Source organism: Leptonotus elevatus, chromosome 2 (assembly GCF_054856555.1).
Source record: "Leptonotus elevatus isolate MCC_2025b chromosome 2, RoL_Lele_1.0, whole genome shotgun sequence".
Classification (NCBI taxonomy): Eukaryota; Metazoa; Chordata; class Actinopteri; order Syngnathiformes; family Syngnathidae; genus Leptonotus; species Leptonotus elevatus.
Window position 1 is genome coordinate 35,080,839 of NC_141240.1, and position 21,173 is coordinate 35,102,011.

A 21,173-nucleotide genomic window follows, 5' to 3' on the forward strand; every position below is an offset into this window, starting at 1 on the left:
CTTAAATCTTTTTTTATTTTTTATATTTTTTATTTTTTTTATTTTTATTTTATTTTATTTTTTTTCTTTAAGAGCTCAGTATTGTTCATCTTCTTAAATCTTATTCTACGCTGGTCAAAAATGCTCGTCTAAAAAAAAAAGAGAATCATTTCATTTTTTTAATTAAACACTTATTTACATGGACACAAAGAATCAATATGGGAAAGGGGAGACAGTCCGATCACATTAGCTTTGGGAACAAATTGGAAGAGAAATAGAAAACACTTTCTATATAAATATGAACAAAGATGTGTCATTCTTTTCAGCACATAGAACCGTTCTATGTTCTAAAAAGCTATATTACACTATGGACGATGCGGGATTTAGTAACATTTCTTTCTAATACTGGTTATTCACAATAATTGCACACACACTAAACTAGCGCAGTGATTCCCAACATGGCGGCCGCAGTCCATTGTCCCATTTCACCTCATATGTCTGAAAATGATTGATCAATTACAAATATATCTTTGCCAGCAATTGAATAATTTGGATTCAATGGCACAATAAGGTACAATAAATTGCATCCGCATGTTGCCTTTTGTACGACATTTGTGCAAGTCATACGTAGCTCCCTGCGAGTATTTTTTGCATCGTGTTCAATTGAACTCATTCACTGCCATCGACGGCTATAGACGTCAAAAATTCATTTGAACTATTTCTATTAGTTTCACTCCCCCCCCCCACTTTTGTTAACGAGTATGAAAACCTAGAAAAAAATGTATTGTACATTTAGAACAGATATTCGTGATTAATCTTTAGTTAACTAGTTGTCATGTGATTAATTACAATTAAAATTTGTAATCGCCTGATGCCCCTAATAAAAAATAAAAAAAGATTATTAAAAATTAACGTCAGACGATTACATTTTTTAATTGTAATTGATCGCATGACTTCAATAGTTAACTCACGATTAATCACACATTTTATATCTGTTCTATATCTGTTTTCATACTCTTGTTAAGAAAAGTGGGAAAAAAATAGAAACTAATAGAAATAGTTCAAATGAATTTTTGACGTCTATAGCCGTCAATGGCAGTGAATGAGTTAACAGGACCACATTACACACATTTGTGAGGAACAAGATCCTTATATCATACTTTTTGTGACATTTGTATTTGGTAGCGTGCTGGAAGATTTTCAAATGTGAAATTCACATCAATAAAAGACACGTTTGCATTTGGATGAATGAGATTTGAGCGATCACATTCAATGTGGTTCATTGTATGGTCAAAAGGAAGCACTGGGCTGAGTTGATATTTTGGGACCAGCCGGCCGGCAGTGCGGATATTACTGGCATCTGATAAGCTATTTGCAGCTGCCAACAATCCACAAAATGGTCTGCGAGTAGAACAAAAACAAGGAAACATCACATCTGTTCACAACTCTTTTGATCCTTGAATTTATAAAGCGGCAACACATTTCAAGAGGTCAAGAGAAACAAAACCTCGAATCAGAAAAATACATAAAATCAACCCAAAAAAGAAGGAAAAAAAAAGAAACAAACTTTTTTAAAGCCTTTTGCTCTTGCATATGGACGGAGTCACCAGCAGAGGGCAGTAAGGCAACAGTGGATTTGTCTCCTACTAAGTGAAATGGAGCACATAGACCAAAGGCAAAGAAAAGTGCTCAAAAGCATGACATGCCTTTGTCGAAACAATGTAAACAAGATAATACGCAGCCAGCTGACGAGCGGGGTGGTTCAGTTGTTGTTTTGATACACACGCAAAGTCAGGTCCGTAAATATTGCGACATGGTCATAATTGTCACAACGGATTTGAACCTAAACCAACAAGATGTGTTTAATTGCACACGGTCGTCTTGAATTTGAGGGAATTTACATCCAAATGATAACAGCCAAGTGTCCCATTACTTTTGGTCCCTTAAAAAGTTGGAGACTGTTTTAACTCATTCACTGCTATTAGTTAATTTTTTTTCCATTTTTGTTAACAAGAGTATGTAAGCCTAGATTTTTTGGGGTCCATTTAGAACATATAAAATTAGTGATTAATCGTGAGTTAACTAGTGAAGTAATGCGATTAAGTACGATTACAAATTTTAATCGCCTGATGCCCCTAATTTTTAATAATCTTTTCAAAAAAAAAAAAGATTATTAAAAATTAGGGGCGTCAGACGATTACAATTTATAATGACTGCACTAGTTAACTCACGATGTGTTCTAATACAATAAAAAAAAATTCTAGGTATTCATACTCTTGTTAACAGAAGTGGAAAAAAATGTTGAACTAATAGAAATAGTTCAAATTAACTTTTGACGTCTATAGCCGTCAATGGCAGCGAATTGAGTTAATTTGGATGTCAATTCCGTACCCTCAAATTAAAGCTGACAGTTAAAGCACATTTGGTTCTTTTCATTTCAAATGCATTGTTGTTTGTGGTTTGGTACCAAAAGGATGAGAATTGTGTCCCAATATTTACGCACCTGACTGTACTTCTATTTCAAATGTTTGTTGACGTTTTGTTAACAATAGGTCGAGTTTGTATTACAATCCCACGTTCAGCTACCAGCGCTTTAAACATTTTTTTTTTTTTAACACAAACACTTCATTGACGGCAACTTGGCTGTGCGTGAAAATAGTCACAAACATACAACTTAGAAAATTTGAAAACTTTGCATGCCATGACTTTTGTATTCTTGATATCGAACATTATTTACATCGTCTATTTTTGGAGGCGTGGCCCTGCAGATGGCCTTCCTTTTCTGGCCTGCCCGTCAAGTTAACAGGCAGTTGGGTTCATTCCACTAAAATTCACCCCTCCCGCCAGAATGTGAGCCCAACCAGCAATGACATGCAAAACGACTTCAGCTCCAACACACAGTGCCGCACGCTTGGAATGCTTACCTCTGCAAGAATGCAATACAAAAATATTTACCAAAAGTTGCTTCAAAACAAAACGTTTGACACTAATAAAGAGGAAGACGATCAAAGTGAGGCGTATTTTCCACGCGGCCCACCAGTGAGTGCCATGTTTGACGAAGAGTGGAAAAGTCTGGCACAATGTCCCAAAATCGTGGGACCGACATTTGGTCATATTGTGGCAAACAACTTCAGCGTCACTTCCCTCCGGAATGATTGATCTTCTATTTATGTAGACCTGCAGAGAAAACATGGAAAAAGTCAACACACTAAAATGGCGTGACCGACTGAAACGTACTCTAAGGTCAAGTTTTACATTTATTTGAAAACAATTAGGGCCCGACCATTATGGATTTGAGGCTGATATCGATTCATAAAAAATATATATAAAATGCATTTTTATTATTATTATTTTTTTTTAATCATTGCATTTCAATGGGTGTCAATAATATGCAAATTTTCGTTATTCACAGACTGGCCTGATCTCTATTCATCTCGAATAGTGGGAATCCACTGTAAATATATTGTTAATAAAAACATAAAAACTTTATTTTTAGAATTTCGGACAAGGCCCTCTTGCATAAAATTTCCAAGGACGTCACATAATTGTTGAATAGGACACACCAACATTAAGAACTCATTTTGTAAATTTTTTCACAAAAATCAACTCACTCAAAATTTGCCCGGCATATCCTTCCAAATCCGAAGAAAAGAAAAAGCCTACTCTGCTGTAGTGTAGGGCAGTATAAGACATGTCTTCCATCTCGTGGTGAATGGTGATAGTACAAATTAAAACTATAGTTGACCCCTTCATATTTGCAGTTCCAGCACCACCAACATGAACAGCGTTCCCAATAAAGGCACAAACAAGGGCAGGACAGTATAAAATCATGTAAATAAAATCGATTTTGGGACATTTAAAATCGATTCTGAATTGTACTAAAAGAATTGCGATTCTTATCAGAATCAGTTTTTAGCTCGCCCCTAATATATATGTATATATATACAATTTTCTCTCTCTCTCTATATATATATATATTGTTTTTTTTCTTTTCTTTTAAAAAAAAAAAATATATATATATATTGTTTTGTTTATTGGGATGCAATTATTATTGGCTGATGTTTGAAGGGTAATAATCGACCGATTTAATCAGTTGAGCCCTAAAAACAATGCCTGCGCATAGAATTAGGCAAATTGGTCCTTGCATACAGAAAAACAAATTCTCTCTGAGACTTTGAAGACAGAGCCACAGGACACAAAGCAAGGACACAATAGTCCCGAATCTCAAGACAAAGTAGACAAGCTCATTTTATTATACTTAGCTATTCGTATTTTAATTGTTATGATCTTGAAACGGATGGCATTCAGAAGTACTTCTTCATGCCGACGTTTGCATCTGAAAATGAAGTAACACGCGCATCTAAAAATCTTGCCTATTCAGTGTGCTGAGTGAGGGATGGCCAAATCAGAAGAATTCCATGGAAAATGTTAGATACTATTAATAGAAGCAAAGTGACATTTTGGGATTATTTTGGAATTAATGGAGAGCAAAAAATGTGCAAATGTGACTGTTTGCCTTGTTGGCTGGCATTTCTGCCTGCACGGCTTTCAGCATAAAGACAAATGATGCCAAGTTTTCCCGTATTTCCTCAGCTTACGCTCCTGGAATATGGTACGGAAAGTAAGAAGGATTAGAAATAGTCTGGCGGACAAAAGGAAGGATTAGCGTTTGAATGTAATTTTGGGCTTTTGTAATGATATACAGTCCGGTTAAAAAATATTTTATATTAAACATTTTTTTGTCTCAACACAGCCACAATGGATTTCAAACGAACAAGATGTTCTTTAAAATAAGACTTTCAGCTAGAATTTATCAAGTGGATCGGAAATTGTTTGCTGTGATTGATGAGTATTTTGGGAGGAGATGGAATATGTAACCTTGAGGTAGGGATGCAACCTTGACGTGAAACGTGACAAATGTATGCAAGCACTAAAATGTTTTGCGGAATATTCACACGCACGCACGCACGCACGTCCATACTTACAGGGACACAGGCTTTAGGAGGAGATGAGATGGTTTCTCATTGACATGGTAGAGTGGGAATGGATCAAATCCACCAATAAAATCAACTGAAAACAAAAGAAAAATCCAAATCATGAATTTGTGGAATGAGTTGAAATGACAAACACAACATCAGAAAAAAATAACATTTAAACGAGGAACAGAAATAGACGTGAAACACAAAGATGGCAGCAAAACAGAGTGGCGCCTTGAGCTAGGAGTGACCTGACTTGAGTTTCAGTTTTTCGACGTAAGAGCCACCACTCAACTGATTTTTTTTGCTTTGATACGAGTGCTATATAACTCAACTTACCTCACTTGACAACAAGTAGCAATTTGACTGACAGTCGCCCCCCAGTGGCCAAGTCGAAAACGCCAGAAGGAGTCGCAAATAATTATTTATGATGCACAAACTGTTGAAGGGGAAGTCAACCCCCCCCCCTCCCAAAAAAATATTGCCAGTAATATGTTCTATGCAGCCCCACTAGTCTAAATACAGTATTCTGGTTAATATTGTGAATAGGAGTTAAGCAGTTTTGCCACCTCTTGTCTCATGAAAATTACAATTGTTGCTCATGTCTCAGGCAACAACCAATCACAGCTCGGCTATAGAAAACAGGTGATTGGTCGTTGCCTGTGCCCTGAGCAACTGTGAGCAAGTGGCAAAATGGCCGCCCCGAGATGGATAAAAACGGCTGGATTTTGCTACGTAATTCATATTCCACAAATGTAATATTAATCAGAATGTTAGAATAGTGATGTCACATATAACATATTATTGTCAAGAAATGTTTAAGGTTGACTTCCACTTTAACTCATTCACTGCCATTGATGACTATAGATGTCAAAAATTCATGTGAACTATTTCTATTAGTTAAAAAAAAAAGATTTTTTTTATTGTACATTTATAAGAGATATAAAATTATCATGCGATTAATTACAATTCAACGGCCCTTATGTTTTATATATTTTTTATATTAAATTTGTTCAATTGTAATAAATCACATGACTTCACTAGTTAACTAACGATTAATCACAAATTTTATATCTGTTCTAAATTTACAATACATTTCTTCCCTAGGTTTTCATTTTCTAGTTAGCAAAAGTGGAATTTTTTTTCAAATTTATAGAAATAGTTTAAATGAATATTTGGCGTCTGTAGCCGTCAATGGCAGTGAATGAGTTAAATTCTTTACATTCTATTTAATGACAGTAGTATTACATGAATGTATAAAATACAATATTACAGAGTGCTTTAAAAAAAAAAAAACTAACTGAACAAATGTACTAATAAATGTTTATTTCTCAACACCACTGTATATATTTTTAGTATCCCCTCCTCACACACCCAAAAATAAAAAAATAAAATAAAAAAAATAGAACCCCATCACATTTTCTTTCATGTGTGCGACCGCTGTGAGCCCGAGGCAGCACGGAAACAGGTGGAAGGCGTCCGGCTGTCAAAACAGCCTCCGCGTTTTTATCGCTCACGCACAGAGGTGACCTTCGGCCGCACGGCCAACGCTCAACCCGCTCGGTTTATTTCCTCGCTTAGGAGGTCAGACTGGAGGTGAGGCGGCGAACAGCGAGCGTGTCAGGAGGTAGCGAAAATTGCTGCCGAGACATTTTGGAGATGAAGGCAAAAGCCTGTGTGATGTTGCTGAGGTACAAAGGCGACGAGGGAGGGGGGGGGGGGTGAGAGTGTGATGGAGGGGGTCACGCTCTACGCTTTGACTGACGGGAGACCAGAGAGATTAGGTTAAAGGGCCGCATATCAAACAGCTTCGTGCCCGGGCCCGCACAAACAGCACATGGAAAGAACAACTGACAGTGACGATAATGTGATTCATGAAAGCAGCAATTCAAACAGCCGCTTCCGTTCTTGCGAGTAAAAAAGGGCAGATACATCCTGCAAAGCCAACATTGACGGGGGGGACCGTCATGGAAACGAGAGTCAGGCCAGATCGGGTCCATCCTGATAAGCGGAAGCAGCGGTCTGCTGGATAGTGATAGGTTTGAAGGACGAGGGTTAAAAGCCACAAGAGGGGCCTGGCCCTTTCCTCCGCCACTCGTTTTTATCTCTTCATCACACACTCACAGCTTGTTTCAACAACTATGAAGCTGTCTTTTCAGCAGGCTTGATTGAACACATCTGGGAAGGCAACACTGATGTGATGGAAATTAAGTGCAACCTCACAAGTCGAACACGTAGAAATTGTCCAATTCGGTTTTTTTTTTGTTCTTTTTGTCTTTCACCATGCTACCACAAAAAAGTTCCACCGCTCATGACAAAGATAACTTTAAATGAGAGATGAACACACACACACAAAATTGGTGAATTTCTGCAAAGTAGAGGTTGACATTTTTTATTTATTATTTTATTTTATTATGCGGAGGGATTTACGCCTATATTAACCCATTGCAACACCCAACCACCGCCCCACCCCCCCGCCACATGGCTCCCACCCTTCTTGACACATTTGCTCCCCAAAACGTATATTTATTTATACATTTTATATATATATATTTTTTTTATTTAATTTTATTTATTTATGCTAGAGCATACAGAAGGCTTTGATGCAGCCTCTGAACTGAAGTGGGACGCTTGAAGAATGGTAGTTATTACAAAAACGGCCAGCAGGTGGCAGCAGAGTATAAGAGATCAACCAGGGCCATGTTGCAAAACGGCTCTTTCCCCCACTGTTTTAAACAGATTTGTGAATAATGATAAAACTTAGCTATATTCCAATGCTAATTGCTGCAAAACAGAAACATATAGAAATATACTTTTTCTTTTCCTGATAAAAGAAGAGATTAATCTTTCTTTTGGTAGGTTCCATGTTTTTATAGCAATATAACGCAATATTGTGTGGGCCTTGCAAAATCAGTCAAAATCCAGTAAAACAGCTGGGAGCGAAGGGGGTTGCTTCAGTGAAAATGTTATTACACTCTAAAAAGAGAATTGTTGACCAACTTCCAAAGTGAATATATTAAGTTTAATGTGCATTAAACTTAATATATTCACTTTGGATTAACTGAATTCAATCAATTGAAGCGATTTTTCCCCCAAGTTGGTCAACAATTCTCTTTTTCGAGTGTACACTTCATAAATAACGATGCTCAAGTTTGTCTGTTGTTTATTTTAAGATGGTTTACCTCAACTAGAAACCAGATTACAAATGTCACAAATGTTCACAAATGAAAATCCGCAATAGAGTGAATCCACAATAACCGAATCGCAAAGTAGTGAGGGAACACTATAACCCAAAATAGCATTTTTCCTTCAAATTTCATGAAATTAATGGCAATTATCTATTGTTCTCGTTTCTAAGGGCAGTTGATACTAATATTGGCCACCGTCACCCATTTTGCTTTTATTCCTATTTAAAATATATAGCATTTAATTTATTTTTCAGTTACCCGAGTTTAACCGGATACATTAAATACTTTTTATATGTTGCTGCTCTTGTGTTACTATTTTTATTTTGTATGTGTGTATATACTGTATATAAATATACAAATAAACAAAATAATATTTTAAAATATATACAGTATATACATATATCTGTGCGGCCCAGTACCAAAGTGGTAAAGGGGACTGGTTGAGGACCACTGCTGTAAATCATTTAGGCTGGAAATTAGACAAACTGAACCATGACAGACATTGACAACGTGAGCGGCTGTGTGAGAGACAGACTGGCAGGATGACAGCGGCACGAAACAAAGGCATGAAGTACCAGGAGGAAAAAGATGGGTTGGGGGTGGGACGAGGAAGTGTGGAAAAATGGCAGACGAGAAGTTGCAGAGAAATTGTGATAACAAGCAGATAGGCGGCTCAAGATATCACAACAAGGTTTCAAGCTAGAGGAGGCAACACAATGTTACAGAAATACTTCCATCCATTTATATTCCGAACCGCTTATCCTCACTAGGGTCGTGGGCATGCTTATATTACTTATTTGATACTGTCACACCGTACTAAACATGAATTTAAAATGACCACGTAGCTGAGCTTTTAAGTCTGCTAGCTTAAGGCTAATGCTAAATGGCATCTGTGTTGGGGTGCTATACAACTATCTAGACACACTAGACAAACAACCAATTACACTTACAATCACACCTAAGGACAATTAAGAGTCTCCATTTAACCTAAACCTAGCAGGCGACGACGTGCTAGCAATTTGCCCACCAGGCATGTGAAAAACTTTTGGCATTTTATGACCCGAGGACAAGGGACCACCTGCTTTGTATTCACCCAACAAACCGTCCAGTTTCACATTTATGCTGTGAAGGATTTTCTGGGACGTGACTCAGCACACGGGGCAGAAAATATAATTAGCAGACATGCTAATGTGAGCTTATCCCGGTGCTCGTCGGCACAACTCTCTGACCTACTTTACAAAGAGGATTTTCCCCACCACTTGCGCTGACGGTGTGTCTGCGCGTCAACCGATAAGTCTGTGTTAAGATTCACACGCTACGTCAGCCACGCGCCTAGATTAACACATATTACACACAAACACACACACACACAAATATGCAGCTAGCACATTACTGCAGTGATGCCATGAGATCGTTACGCAACTATATGAGATATGAGCCGTCTTATAACCAATTTTTGGTTTTGACTGACACAAACAAAACTAAACTAAACTAAACTTAAAACAAGGAAGATCACATCGTGTATTTCAAACAACCACACAATTTTTCCTTCCGTTGATTTAATGCTAACACACAATGCAAAACACCATAGACAGGCTAATGAATAGCATCACCAGTTGCAGCGTTATAACGCCGGATGCATACATAAAGACCACTGGCTTGGTCTTTTGCCACGAATTTTGCCCCATTCCCGACCAAAGAAACATCAAACACCCGACTATCAAGTAGGCCTATGTCTGATAAGATTGTCCTATTAAATTATCTGGCTGCCCGACGTAATTATATATAATAAAAATTATGTGTGTAACAGGCTTAAGCAAAGTATACTTGAACGTAAATGTGTAGACAGAGAGTATAACACTACTCAAAGGAAATTTTTCTTCATCCTTTCAGATTACCGAGTCACATACAGTAGTTGTGAAAGTCATCTTCATTTGAAGCGCGTTCACATTTGATAAAATATGGATTTTTTACTCACATTACAAAACATTTTGTTCTTTTTTGGGGGCAGGCTGGAGCAGATTAATGGCACATTCATTCATTCCAATGACAGAAGATGGTTTGAGATAAGTGTTTTGATTTACCAGTGTGGCCATGGAACGAACTTAAGGCACCACTTTATTAGTATTCAAGCCTGAACGCCATGTTAGTGATGCTCAGTATTTATTTTATTTTCAAATGTTTTTATTGGCTTTTATAGTATAAACACACACGAGCGACAGCAAGACAAGTGAAAACAGAACTGCAATAGTAACAACAATAATAACAATCCTACTACTACCTGTAATAATAGTAACTAACAAGAATCAGCCCAAACAAAATAAGAATATACAATTAACCAAACATAAAGCAAAACTCCAACACCACAGATAATGGGTCAATCTTGCAGCTTGCTCTGTCTCCAGACGAAAACTCTCAGTGAAAGTAATTCAGAAATGGTTGCCAAACCATATACAACATTTAAGTTGATCGCCTGATGGAGCATTTTAACTTTTCAAGCCTTAAATGTGCCATCACATCATCTACCACTTATCCGGGGTCGGATCGCAGGGGCAGCAGCTTTAGCAGGGAAGCCCAGACTTTCCTCTCCCCAGCCACTTCGACCAGCTCTTCCGACGGGATCCCAAGGCGTTCCCAGGCCAGCCGAGAGACATAGTCTCTCCAGCATGTCCTGGGTCATCCCCGGGGCCTCCCGCCGGTGGGACATGCCCGGAACACCTCTCCAGGGAGGCGTCCAGGAAGTATCCGAACCAGATGCCCGAGCCACCTCAACTGGTTTCTCTCAACGCGGAGGAGTAGCGGCTTGACCCTGAGTCCCTCCCGGATGACCGAGCTTCGCACCCTATCTCTAAGGGAGAGCCCGGACACTCACTAATTTCGGCCGCTTGTATCCGGGATCTTGTTCTTTCGGTCACGACCCACAGCTCGTGACCATAGGTGAGGGTAGGAACGTAGATCGACCGGTAAATCGAGAGCTTTGCCTTTCGGCTCAGCTCCTTCTTTACCACATCGAACCGATACAGAGTCCACATCACTGCAGACGCTGCATCTCCCGCACCATCTTGCCCTCACTCACTCCAAAGATACTTGAACTCCTCCACTAGGGGCAGGATCTCATCCCCTAACCCATTTTCCGACTGAGGACCATGGACTCGGATTTGGAGGTGCTGATTTTCATCCCAACCGCTTCACACTCAGCTGCGAACCGCTCCAGTGAGCATTTGACCCATCGTGACAATTTGGCCTCACAAAAGCAGCAATTGTTTACTCAGTGTGTGTGAGCATCTAGATTGCAACAATTTTTTTCCCTCAAGCTTTGTTAATTGATCAAGTTAACTAGTGTTATGCCATCCCGACTTTTGAGATCCAAATCTATAATCAGCCACAACCTCCAAAGTTTGAAACGATGAGGGGAAAAAAGTGCACGTCACCATAGCTACTGCCGGCAGGGAAGCTTAAAAAAACAAAACAAAACATGAAAGTCAGCAGAAAAGGGAGATGTAAAGAGAAAGAGAAATGCTGAAGCAGAAAGGGATTTTACTGTAGAAAGGCGCTTTAATCTACGAATCAAATGAGAATGGAAAATGAGAGCACCTTTTCTGGTTGATGTGTGTGAGAGCAAGTGTGTGTGTGCGCACAGGCAGACACGGAGCTTATTATAATAACAACGGGTTTGCAGTTGGAGATGTTGTAGCTGCAATTTACTGCACTTCAGTCTGGATCACAGAACTGCATGTTAATTATATCCAGAGTGTAGTTTCCATTAAGCAACTGCAGATAAAAATAAATAAAAAAATACATGTCACTTTGTGGCTACTGCAATTATAAAATACAGCAGCAACCATAAGCTTTGCTGACCCGATGCATAAATACTGCTTACACAAAGTGGAAGTAGCGGGAGGATGAACATTTCTGTTTTTAGCATAAAAGTTGTCATGTAAACACGAGAGGCGAGCATCTTTGGGTTTTGGTCAAGCTGACTTCAGCTGAGACGACACGGCTTGATTAGGGAGTGCGCGGTGCCTAAATGGTACCGTTCAAAGCATGCGGGGGGATCCGTTGGGTAAAATGTGAACTGCTCACAGCCAGTGGCTCTCTGGTATGTGACCACGCAGTTTAGACGTTTGAGCTGTTCCACACGAACATGCGTGCAAATTACAAGCGACTTCTAGCCGAACATGCAATTAGCTTGTGTTGTGTGTTTAAAAATCACATTGGACTTTTTGGGTGTCTGACCAAAGCGACTGACTTTATTACAGCCAGGGGCCAAAGTTATTTTAAAAACTTCCAAGAAATATAGTACAGTACACCCCCTCCTGCCCCCACCTGAGAAACTCCATACAATCTCAGCTAATCCTCACGGAGCCATTCAGCCAAAGCCTTCATAAAGCAGTGGCTAAAACGTACAAGGAATACTTTGGTGCATAAGGACAAAGCTATTATTCCTGACTTAGTGCTAATCAGATATTTATGACTCCCGGTGACCCTTTGATCAAATTCTTCCTGCTCTGATTGGCTAACCCCAAGAGACGGCCTTTGACCCGCTGCCTATCAGGTCACAGCAGCTGTGTCGTTCATCACAAGTGTCCCTCTCTGGTTTCTCGGTCTTCTCTTGTGACTCATTTCAACAGCCCTGCTGCTTTTTCCCCCCCCACACCCGTTTCTTCACCCTCTCCTTGCACAGGGACAATCAAGGTCAATTCACACACTGGAGCGCTGGAATTTACCTCACAGAAACATGGTCTTATTTGACTTGCTGGTCCAGTGTGGTTCATAAATATTGGCACATCCAAACATTGCCCAGGGTTTCTGCAAGTGTCATCAAATCTATTTTATTGCTGTTTTATTTTTATTTTTATGAAACTTACATTTAAGTGTCTACGTTGTTCTACATATACACACACACATACATGCATACAGTTTATATAGTACGGCTCTTCTGAATGTACAATAAAATAAATTCTTCAAGTTTTTCATACTCTTGTTAACATAAAAGTATCATTGTATCATTGAGTTCACTGATACAGTAATTTAATTTATAAAGCTACAGTTCACCGTTAAAAGGAGTATGAAACATTGAGTCATAGATTTATGTTGCGGTAATTTTGTGCCACTAGGTGGCATTAGTGTTTCATGTAGGATGTTGGTGACAGGAACACTTCATTTTTCTTTGCAAAATCAGAGCAACTGGTATTTGAAACAATGAAGCAACTTATGGGCTTCAGGCCATTTGTTCTTTGTAAATAATTTACAACTAGTCACCAGTCCCCAAACCTAAATATAGTTTTAGCACATTTATTGTTGTGAAACTTGTGTTATAGTGACTGCTTTGCACAGCGTTGTATGTAAATAAAGCATGAAGAACAATTGTATTTACATTTTCAATGCCTCTTGGCATATTTAATGATTCTTAATTCCATTTAAGGCCTTTAATTTACCAAACAGCTATTTAATGACTTTTGATGCTTTTTAATAACCTCAGGAAACCCTGATTCTCATCTTTTTGGCTCTAAACACCACCATAATACAAATGAAGCCATTTCAAAACATTCCACTTATTTGCCTTCAAAAACTCTTTGGTTTCTTTCAGCATTCTTTAAGTCATTGTCCATCTCCACTGTTTTGTTTTGTTTTATTCATTTTTTTCCTTTCGGACACATTGTTACAATCACGTCATATCATTTGCAACATTGACATCCGAAAGAAGGGCTGTTCGCCTTATTAATTTGGATGTAAATACCCTCAAACTAAATGAGAAAATATGCAGTAAAAAGCCAACTTTGTTACATTTCAAATCCATTGTGGTGGCGTTTAGACCCAAAAAGATGAGACGTAATATTTATGGACCTGACCTGAAAAAGCCAACACACCCACGTTAGAGACAGCTCGACAAAACAAACAAAAGGCACGCAGGTGAGAGAAAGAACATCAGAGGGGCAGAAACACAAGATTACAACCCAACCAAGGAAGAAGAGCATGAAACAGGAAGAACAGACTGAAGGAGGTATGAAGACGTGGCTTATCTGGATGAGTATGGAGAGAGAGAGAGAACAGGAGAAGCGGGAGAAAGGAAAGTGGAAAGTGATAAGTGGGTTTATGGTTCGGAATACTCACAGCTGTCCTCCTCATCTGTCATGGCGCTGACAACATAACATGCGTACACAAATCCCAGAAGCTGTGAACACATAAGCAGACACGCCAGGTTAGAAAACAACACCATGTGACCACGCGCAGCAAACATCACAAAAAGCAGCAATTGTTTACTCAGTGATGTAAAGAATTTATCACTTATAAACACTTCTGGTTTGTCTGGTCAATAGATAATCAACTAACAGATGAGTGGAAAGTGTCATTTAGCACCGCATCAATGCATGGGGTGATCATTTCACTCTTTGTGTTTAAATATTTATTTTGCTTCCCAAGATTAATGTACCTGTAAAGTGAACACACATGCCTTCTAATTTTGACACACCACAAAGAAGAGTATTGTTTACAAGCCGGCCATATTTGAAAATATTTCCAAGTATATAAAATGAATAGGGCCCGACTGATTTGTCAAGTCGTATGATTGAATACAAATTATCACAATGGGCCAACGTTTTGCTGATTCAACACTGATATATTTTTAATTTCTCTTGACGATCAAAGAACAGAATCACCCCCAACCTTCTTCTTCACCCACTTTTACGCCTTTCTCGTGTGACTTTTGTGCACTTAAGGCAGACAATGGGGCAATCTAAAGTGGCCAAGCCAATGTGCTACTGGCAAAGAAAATGCAATCGAGGTTCTACTCAGCAAATCTGGGGTGGGGGGGGGTGATGACAGGATGAACGGATACAGATATTGACATGTGAGGAAAGTTTTCCATGTGTTGCAAGGGTTTCCAGTGTACACATACTGGACAGGAGGAGCTTGCAGAAGCAAACATACCAGACAGCCCACAAGTGACTGCAGCTATTAATTTTGTGTATGTGCATGGAGAAGAGCCCTCAAAGTGGCAGATGGCTGTCATTGCCTGTGAAACAAGACCCAGTAAGAGACGGAGACCGAAAGACGGAGACCGAGAGACGGAGACCGAGACGACGCGTCTTTACTCTGACTCCTATCCATCATTTGGCCCTCTGTCATGCCAATTAAAGCAGCGACTGGCATGTTGCCCTCCTTTCACACTGGAACACTGAACAGGGGAAAGTGTATGGCAGTTGGAAGAGTACCAAGGAGAAGTGCACACAAGTTGTCAAATGTGCCAAAGAGAAGAGTATGAAAGATAGCAGGTTTAAAAAAAAAAAAAAGAGGGAAAAAAAAAAAGCATTTCAAATGAAATAGTTCCTGAGCCAGTGTTCTAACCCTTAACAACTTGGGTGAAAATTTGCACGCTGGACCTTAATCCCGTTTTGTCTTTCTGTCCCACTCCCTTTAATCTAGCATTATCGTATAATCACTGGTCTCATCCCTCCCTTACAGAGGTGACAAAATTAAATTAAAATTAACTACTATCACTTGCTATTGTCTTAAAAACATTCACACCCTCAATCTGGAGGTGACATAATGCTGCACGGCTCCCACATAGTGGAGAAAAGGCAGAGTTTCAAGGGATACTTGACTCATTTAGCCATTTTCAGCAGGAAGAAGTTACTACGCTGTCTAGAATTCATTTGATAATAATATTTTCAGGTACAATTAATACCTTTAAAAACACATCTTGCCACTTGCTGTTGGCTAAAAATTACATCAGAGTTGCTCAGACCTCAGTTAATGACCAATCACAGCTCAGCCGTTTTCTGGGTTTGGTCATGTGACGTTTGCAAACTGAGCCATGATTGGTCATTACCTGAGCCCTGAGCACACGTGATGTCATTTTCGGTGTCCAAACAGGACAATACATTTGTTCTAAAACTATTATCAATACTTACTGTAAATTGGTTAACAGTGTTTACAAATAACAGCTGATGGGGACAGACGAAAAGTAGCGATTTGTGAAACGAGAAAGAAAGAAAGAAAGAAAGAAAGGAGAAAAAAAGAAAGAAAGAAAGAAAGAAAGTCGGCATCAAACACGAAGTTTTAATAGGAAGGGCGTATTTTCTCTTCTGTGTTTTTATGTATTCCTGTTAAAAATGCACAGCTTGTTTAATGTTCGTCAAGAGCTCCTGAGACAAGCCATAATAAAAACACAAAAACAAACACAAAAACAAAGTGTCATGGCATAACATTCTCATCTGACATTTTCATGCAGTCACCACTAAATAGGTTCACCCCTTAACTGTGCTGTGGTCAATAATTGTGATGGTGACAGAACCAGTGCTTTCTTTACATTCAGCATAATAAGATTCAAATGCACCTTGACCACCAAACCCCAACAGGAAAACAGTTTTTCTTTTTTCTATTCATGCTTTTTTATCCTAGTGTTGCCGTTCGTCACTTAAGTACCTCACCCTAATCTAACCCTATGTTTATGATTTCACAATCACAATCTAAATCTGTAGAGAGCAAATAACCTGCAGCAGGCGATAGTTGCAACCAGTTTCCTATTTCTCCAATCCCAGATAGCTTTTAGGGTTTATGGAGATTCATGCACAAACTTTCAACATTATCATCATCATGCACTTCATAGAACTGAAAAAAGTTAATTACTGGATGTGGGTAAACATCTAAAGAAGTGTCATCTAGCGGACCTTCATTCACTATTTACTATGTTGGTAAGGATGAACTCCTGATAGTACTGGGGGTGAAAAGAAAGTTCAGTGTGTGTGTGTGTGCGTGAACATGGCCAGCTGCTGAGGTAGGTAAAAAAAAAAAAGAAGGCAAGTGTATCTGCAAAGGCTAATGAGGGTCAGTCGGTGAATAGACCCGCTCAGAACAGCATGTTACATTTCCACAGCACAAACTCAATCATAAAAATGTGTCCACAAGGCACACATCAATTTCATGTTATGGAAAAGGCTCTAGATGTTTTCAACCTTGACCAGGCGTACATAAGGCTCTATAGTAAATTAACCAATCCGGGGTAGAAACCATGATTGTTACTTTTCGTAGCATGATACATGTCACCACACTTAATTAATATTCATGACGTTAAGGACTGGGGGGTCAAACTCGGCGGTTCAGTCATGCTAGACGTATGTAAACAACAGCGGCAATAAAGCCATTTTAGCATTTGTCCTCCGGCAGTCCTATAGGGCCAAACGCCAACAAAAAGAAAGAAAGAAAGAAAGACAATCGCTTGCCTCTTTGGGCCGGCAAGGAATCAGGATTGTCATCTGTAGGAGCACGGCCCTGAGAAAATGTTTACTACATATGACGGTGAAAGGCTTCACTTCGCTGGCGTTAAAATTTTATTTTGGATGTTCGCACAACTTGATCCCCATTCACATCCCTCTGAATTTTTGACTTTGGGAAACTAATAAAAAAACAAAAAAACATCCTTCAGATTTGAACGGTCGTAGTGTCTGGAGTCGTTTCTGCAAGTTCCATAGCAGCAGTGTTTACTCGGCATGTTTTTTTTTTTTCCTGAGATAAATGAGAACAAAAAACAAGCAGTACTAGCATGGGTCGTTTGCGAGCGCGCGTCTACGTTGACCCCCTTCCGGTTCACGCTGCTGCCTTGCAGTCTGAAAATAGCACTCATGCGGCACCCTATTATGATTCCGGCTGAGTGCACAAGAAAAGATGTGTCTCCATCGGAGGTGTGCATTTATGGAATCATTATGGAACTAAATTGAAAATGTGTGCTTCACTTGCTTTGTTCAAAACGTGTTCAAAAATAAAGCAATACATATAAAAATCAAATGTCATCAGAAGAAATTGTGAAAACGTTAGAACATCTGATTGTATTGTTTTTTTTTGTTTTGCTTTTTTAGTTCTTAGGATGTTTTAAAATTTAGTTTATGTTGGGGTCTTGCCTTGAAGGTTGTCTTGTTGACGTTCTGTTTAATATTGCTCAGATACATAGAGTAGGTGCAGATGAGTTTACTACTTCCTAAAATAAAATGTATTGCTTTCTTAATTTTGATTTCGGTCTGTTTTCTGTTTATATGGTTATTAATCTAGATGTAAATATCATGAAATAAAAGCTAGAATTCTGACCTTTTGTCACATATTCACCGTTTACCTTCAGTATACTGTACAACAAAAACAAGCACACGCTATTATCAACGATGGGAATCTGTGTCAATCTACAAGCAAACAGTGCACTATTGATTGTGGCTCATCACCAGGAATGAAGTCCAAGGTAAAACAGAGCAATAGAGGTTAAGAGACCAAAGAGACAGCTCGAAAGGGGGGTTGTGCATATGTCTTCTAGGTTAATTACACAGGGCCCCCTTCACTGCCTGACAACGAGGCACAGGCTGCCCTCTCGAAAATGAGATGTTGATGTGTGAGCGGAGCTGAGAGTTGAATGATAACACGATGAGAGTCTGCAGAGACCACATCCACCTGATCCACTAGCCCTTCCTCCGTCAAAACACACACATGCACACTTTGCCTCATTTGCATCTTTCGCATCTAATAACTGCACATTATGCTAATGTCCCAAAACACACCTCACGAGAGGCTGTATTGCACAAAGGAAAACTGCACAAGCAAACAAAACGGGGCTTTGTCTTCACATGCAGCACCATTCAAAGAATTCAGATGAGGTCCGACTGGGTGAAAGGCGACAGGAACAGGGGACCCTTCTAACCAGGAAAAGGTAGAACAAACAATTTGGTACCCAAACTTAATGACCTGCAGTTTGTTGACTCCATACAAACGTTCCCGTATTGCCTCACAGAAGAAAGAACACATATTTGAGTGAATGTAATCTGAAGGAAATCCATTTCCCTGCAAAACAGATTAACAATTAAAGCTCTTGGCAAAGAAAGCCTTTGAGGTAGAATGGCAGACGGTGGTGTGTTTAGGAAACGTCTGATGACACAACTTCCCAAGGCTTTTGGCTCTTTTTCTTTCTCCTTTCTTTGGGCAGACTGCTCACTACTGCACTACTTAGTAATAAACCCTTCCTAGACTCATGTGACATTACAGGTTTAGTACAAAACGTTTTTGTGCTATTGTCTCCTAAAATCAGAGCATGTACTAATTCTGGACATATTGCCAGACTACAAGTACATTATTATCAATGAATTTGAAATCAAATAAGACGAATGGCCCTGGTTGATGGATGTCGGGGTGGGTAATGGGTAGTGGGCATTCTGTTTTCAGGCTTTTTAAGGCAGGCAAGTAAAAAAAATAAATAAATAATAACACAGACTAAGACAACCTTAAATACAGTCAGGTTCATTGATATTTGGACATTGAGACAATTCTAACCTTTTTGGCTCTAAACAACCACGATGGATACAAAATTAAACAAGATGTGCTTTACCCCAAGACTGTGATCTTTAATTAGAGGGTATTCCCACTTTTAAGGGCGCAAGAGTAAGAGACATTTGCCTGCTCAGCGGTTCCTTGGTCAGGTGGATATGTATGGCTGCCAAGGAAATGCCCAGGTTCCCTTATATTTCTTGATGCAGGATGAATTCGTAAGGTAGGCAACCCTGGTCCTCGAGAGCCACAGTCCCGTGCGTTTTAGATGTCTCCCTCCACCAACTCAGGTGGGGATTTGTATCCATTTTTTCAAGAGCTTACTGATCATCTGAATCACCTGTGCTGGAGGAGGGAGACGTCTAATACACGCATGACTGTGGATCTCGAGGGTCAAGGTTACATACCCCTGGTGCAGATGGACTACAACCTGAAGCTTACTGCGAAAGCAAACAAAGAGGCCAAGAAGTGGAATGTTACGCAATGGCCAAGTCAATCAGCTGACCTGAAAGCAACTGAGCATAAACTTTCACTTGCTGAAGACAAAAGTGAAGGGAAAATTCCCTCAGCAACAGCAAGCAGGAGTGGAAGACAAGACAGTTGCAGAAATTCAGTGTCTGCTGATGTGGTGGATGTGTGACTGCAAAGGATTCGCAGATTATTCATTTGTCCCATTATTTTTTCCCCTTCAAAAATGGGAGGCATATACATACACCAAGTGTTGCAATTCCTACACCATTCACCTGATTTGGATGTAAATTCCCTAAAATTACAACAGTCAAAGCACATCTCGTTTATTTCATTTCAAAACTATTGGGGGCTGTGTATAGAGCAAAAAAGATGACAATTGTGTCCATGTCCCAATATTGATGGGCCTGACTGTGCCAACTAGCAGAGCTCTCAGGAGCCAGGCCCGACTTTAAAACAGACTGGTGAGTGGTGTGAAAGTGCCTCTAATGCATGAGAGCAGAAGTGATGGTGACAGGGAGAAAGCGTGTGAAACCGGCAAGCAGAAAGTTCAGTGTGCCACCCTCTTACTACGTGAAGGTCAACCGGTTTGACATCCGGATGGGAAAATGAGACAGGAAGACAGGCTGGACTGATTGAATGCGTTGGGTGGTGGGGCAAGGAGGAAAAAGAGGAAACAAGCAATGGAACGAGGAACGAGGGAGCGAAGCAGACGTGAAAAATGTGCATGATCAGCTTTCGCTGGAAAATCCAGTGATGGCTGCCACTGAATAATTTGTCAATTTACTGTAATGTATTCATTTGGGTTTGTGTGCACTTAGTTAACCGTTTTAAGAGAAGCGTGGCTCTAATGTTATAGTGGCAGCAGATAAAAACTACCATTGATGTCTTTCTTCTCTTTTTCTTCCTTTTTGTTCCGTCATGAACAATACTCTTTCTCCTTCCCGTAAAATGTCTTTTAGACGCCACATCTTTTCTTTAACAAAGAACGCAACACAAAGGACACACAATTGCCGTCCAGCCATCCATTTTCTTCAGCGCTTGTGAGTGAGTTGGATCCTACCCCAGGAGACTTTGGACTGAGGAACTCATAGCTTCTACCCTAAAATTGAGAGATGACCACTCATCAACCTGTGCTGAGTGAAACCAGCTTCTCTTCAGGATGGTCTGTCATCATTAGCATCTTGGGGAACCCAGTGAGTCCGAGCAGACGGTGATTAGTTGCCAGCACATTAATTTTTCACCAAAATGACACAAACGA

At 39.6% G+C, this 21,173-nt stretch overlaps 1 protein-coding gene across 2 annotated transcripts in view; it reads right to left on the reverse strand.

The window, feature by feature from the left end:
* Positions 1 to 144: 144 nt before the first annotated feature.
* nkain4 (sodium/potassium transporting ATPase interacting 4) overlaps positions 145 to 21,173 on the reverse strand; it is a 44,813-nt gene continuing 23,784 nt past the window's right edge. The window contains exons 5-7 of one of the 2 annotated variants that reach the window (XM_086067293.1): positions 14,258 to 14,318; positions 4,965 to 5,049; positions 145 to 3,156 (exon numbers count right to left, since the gene is read on the reverse strand). In XM_086067293.1, the coding sequence (XP_085923419.1) occupies positions 3,147 to 3,156; positions 4,965 to 5,049; positions 14,258 to 14,318 (156 nt within the window). In that variant the 3' untranslated portion in view covers positions 145 to 3,146. The remainder of the gene's footprint in view (positions 3,157 to 4,964; positions 5,050 to 14,257; positions 14,319 to 21,173) is intronic. The other variant, XM_086067294.1, reaches the window with a different exon arrangement.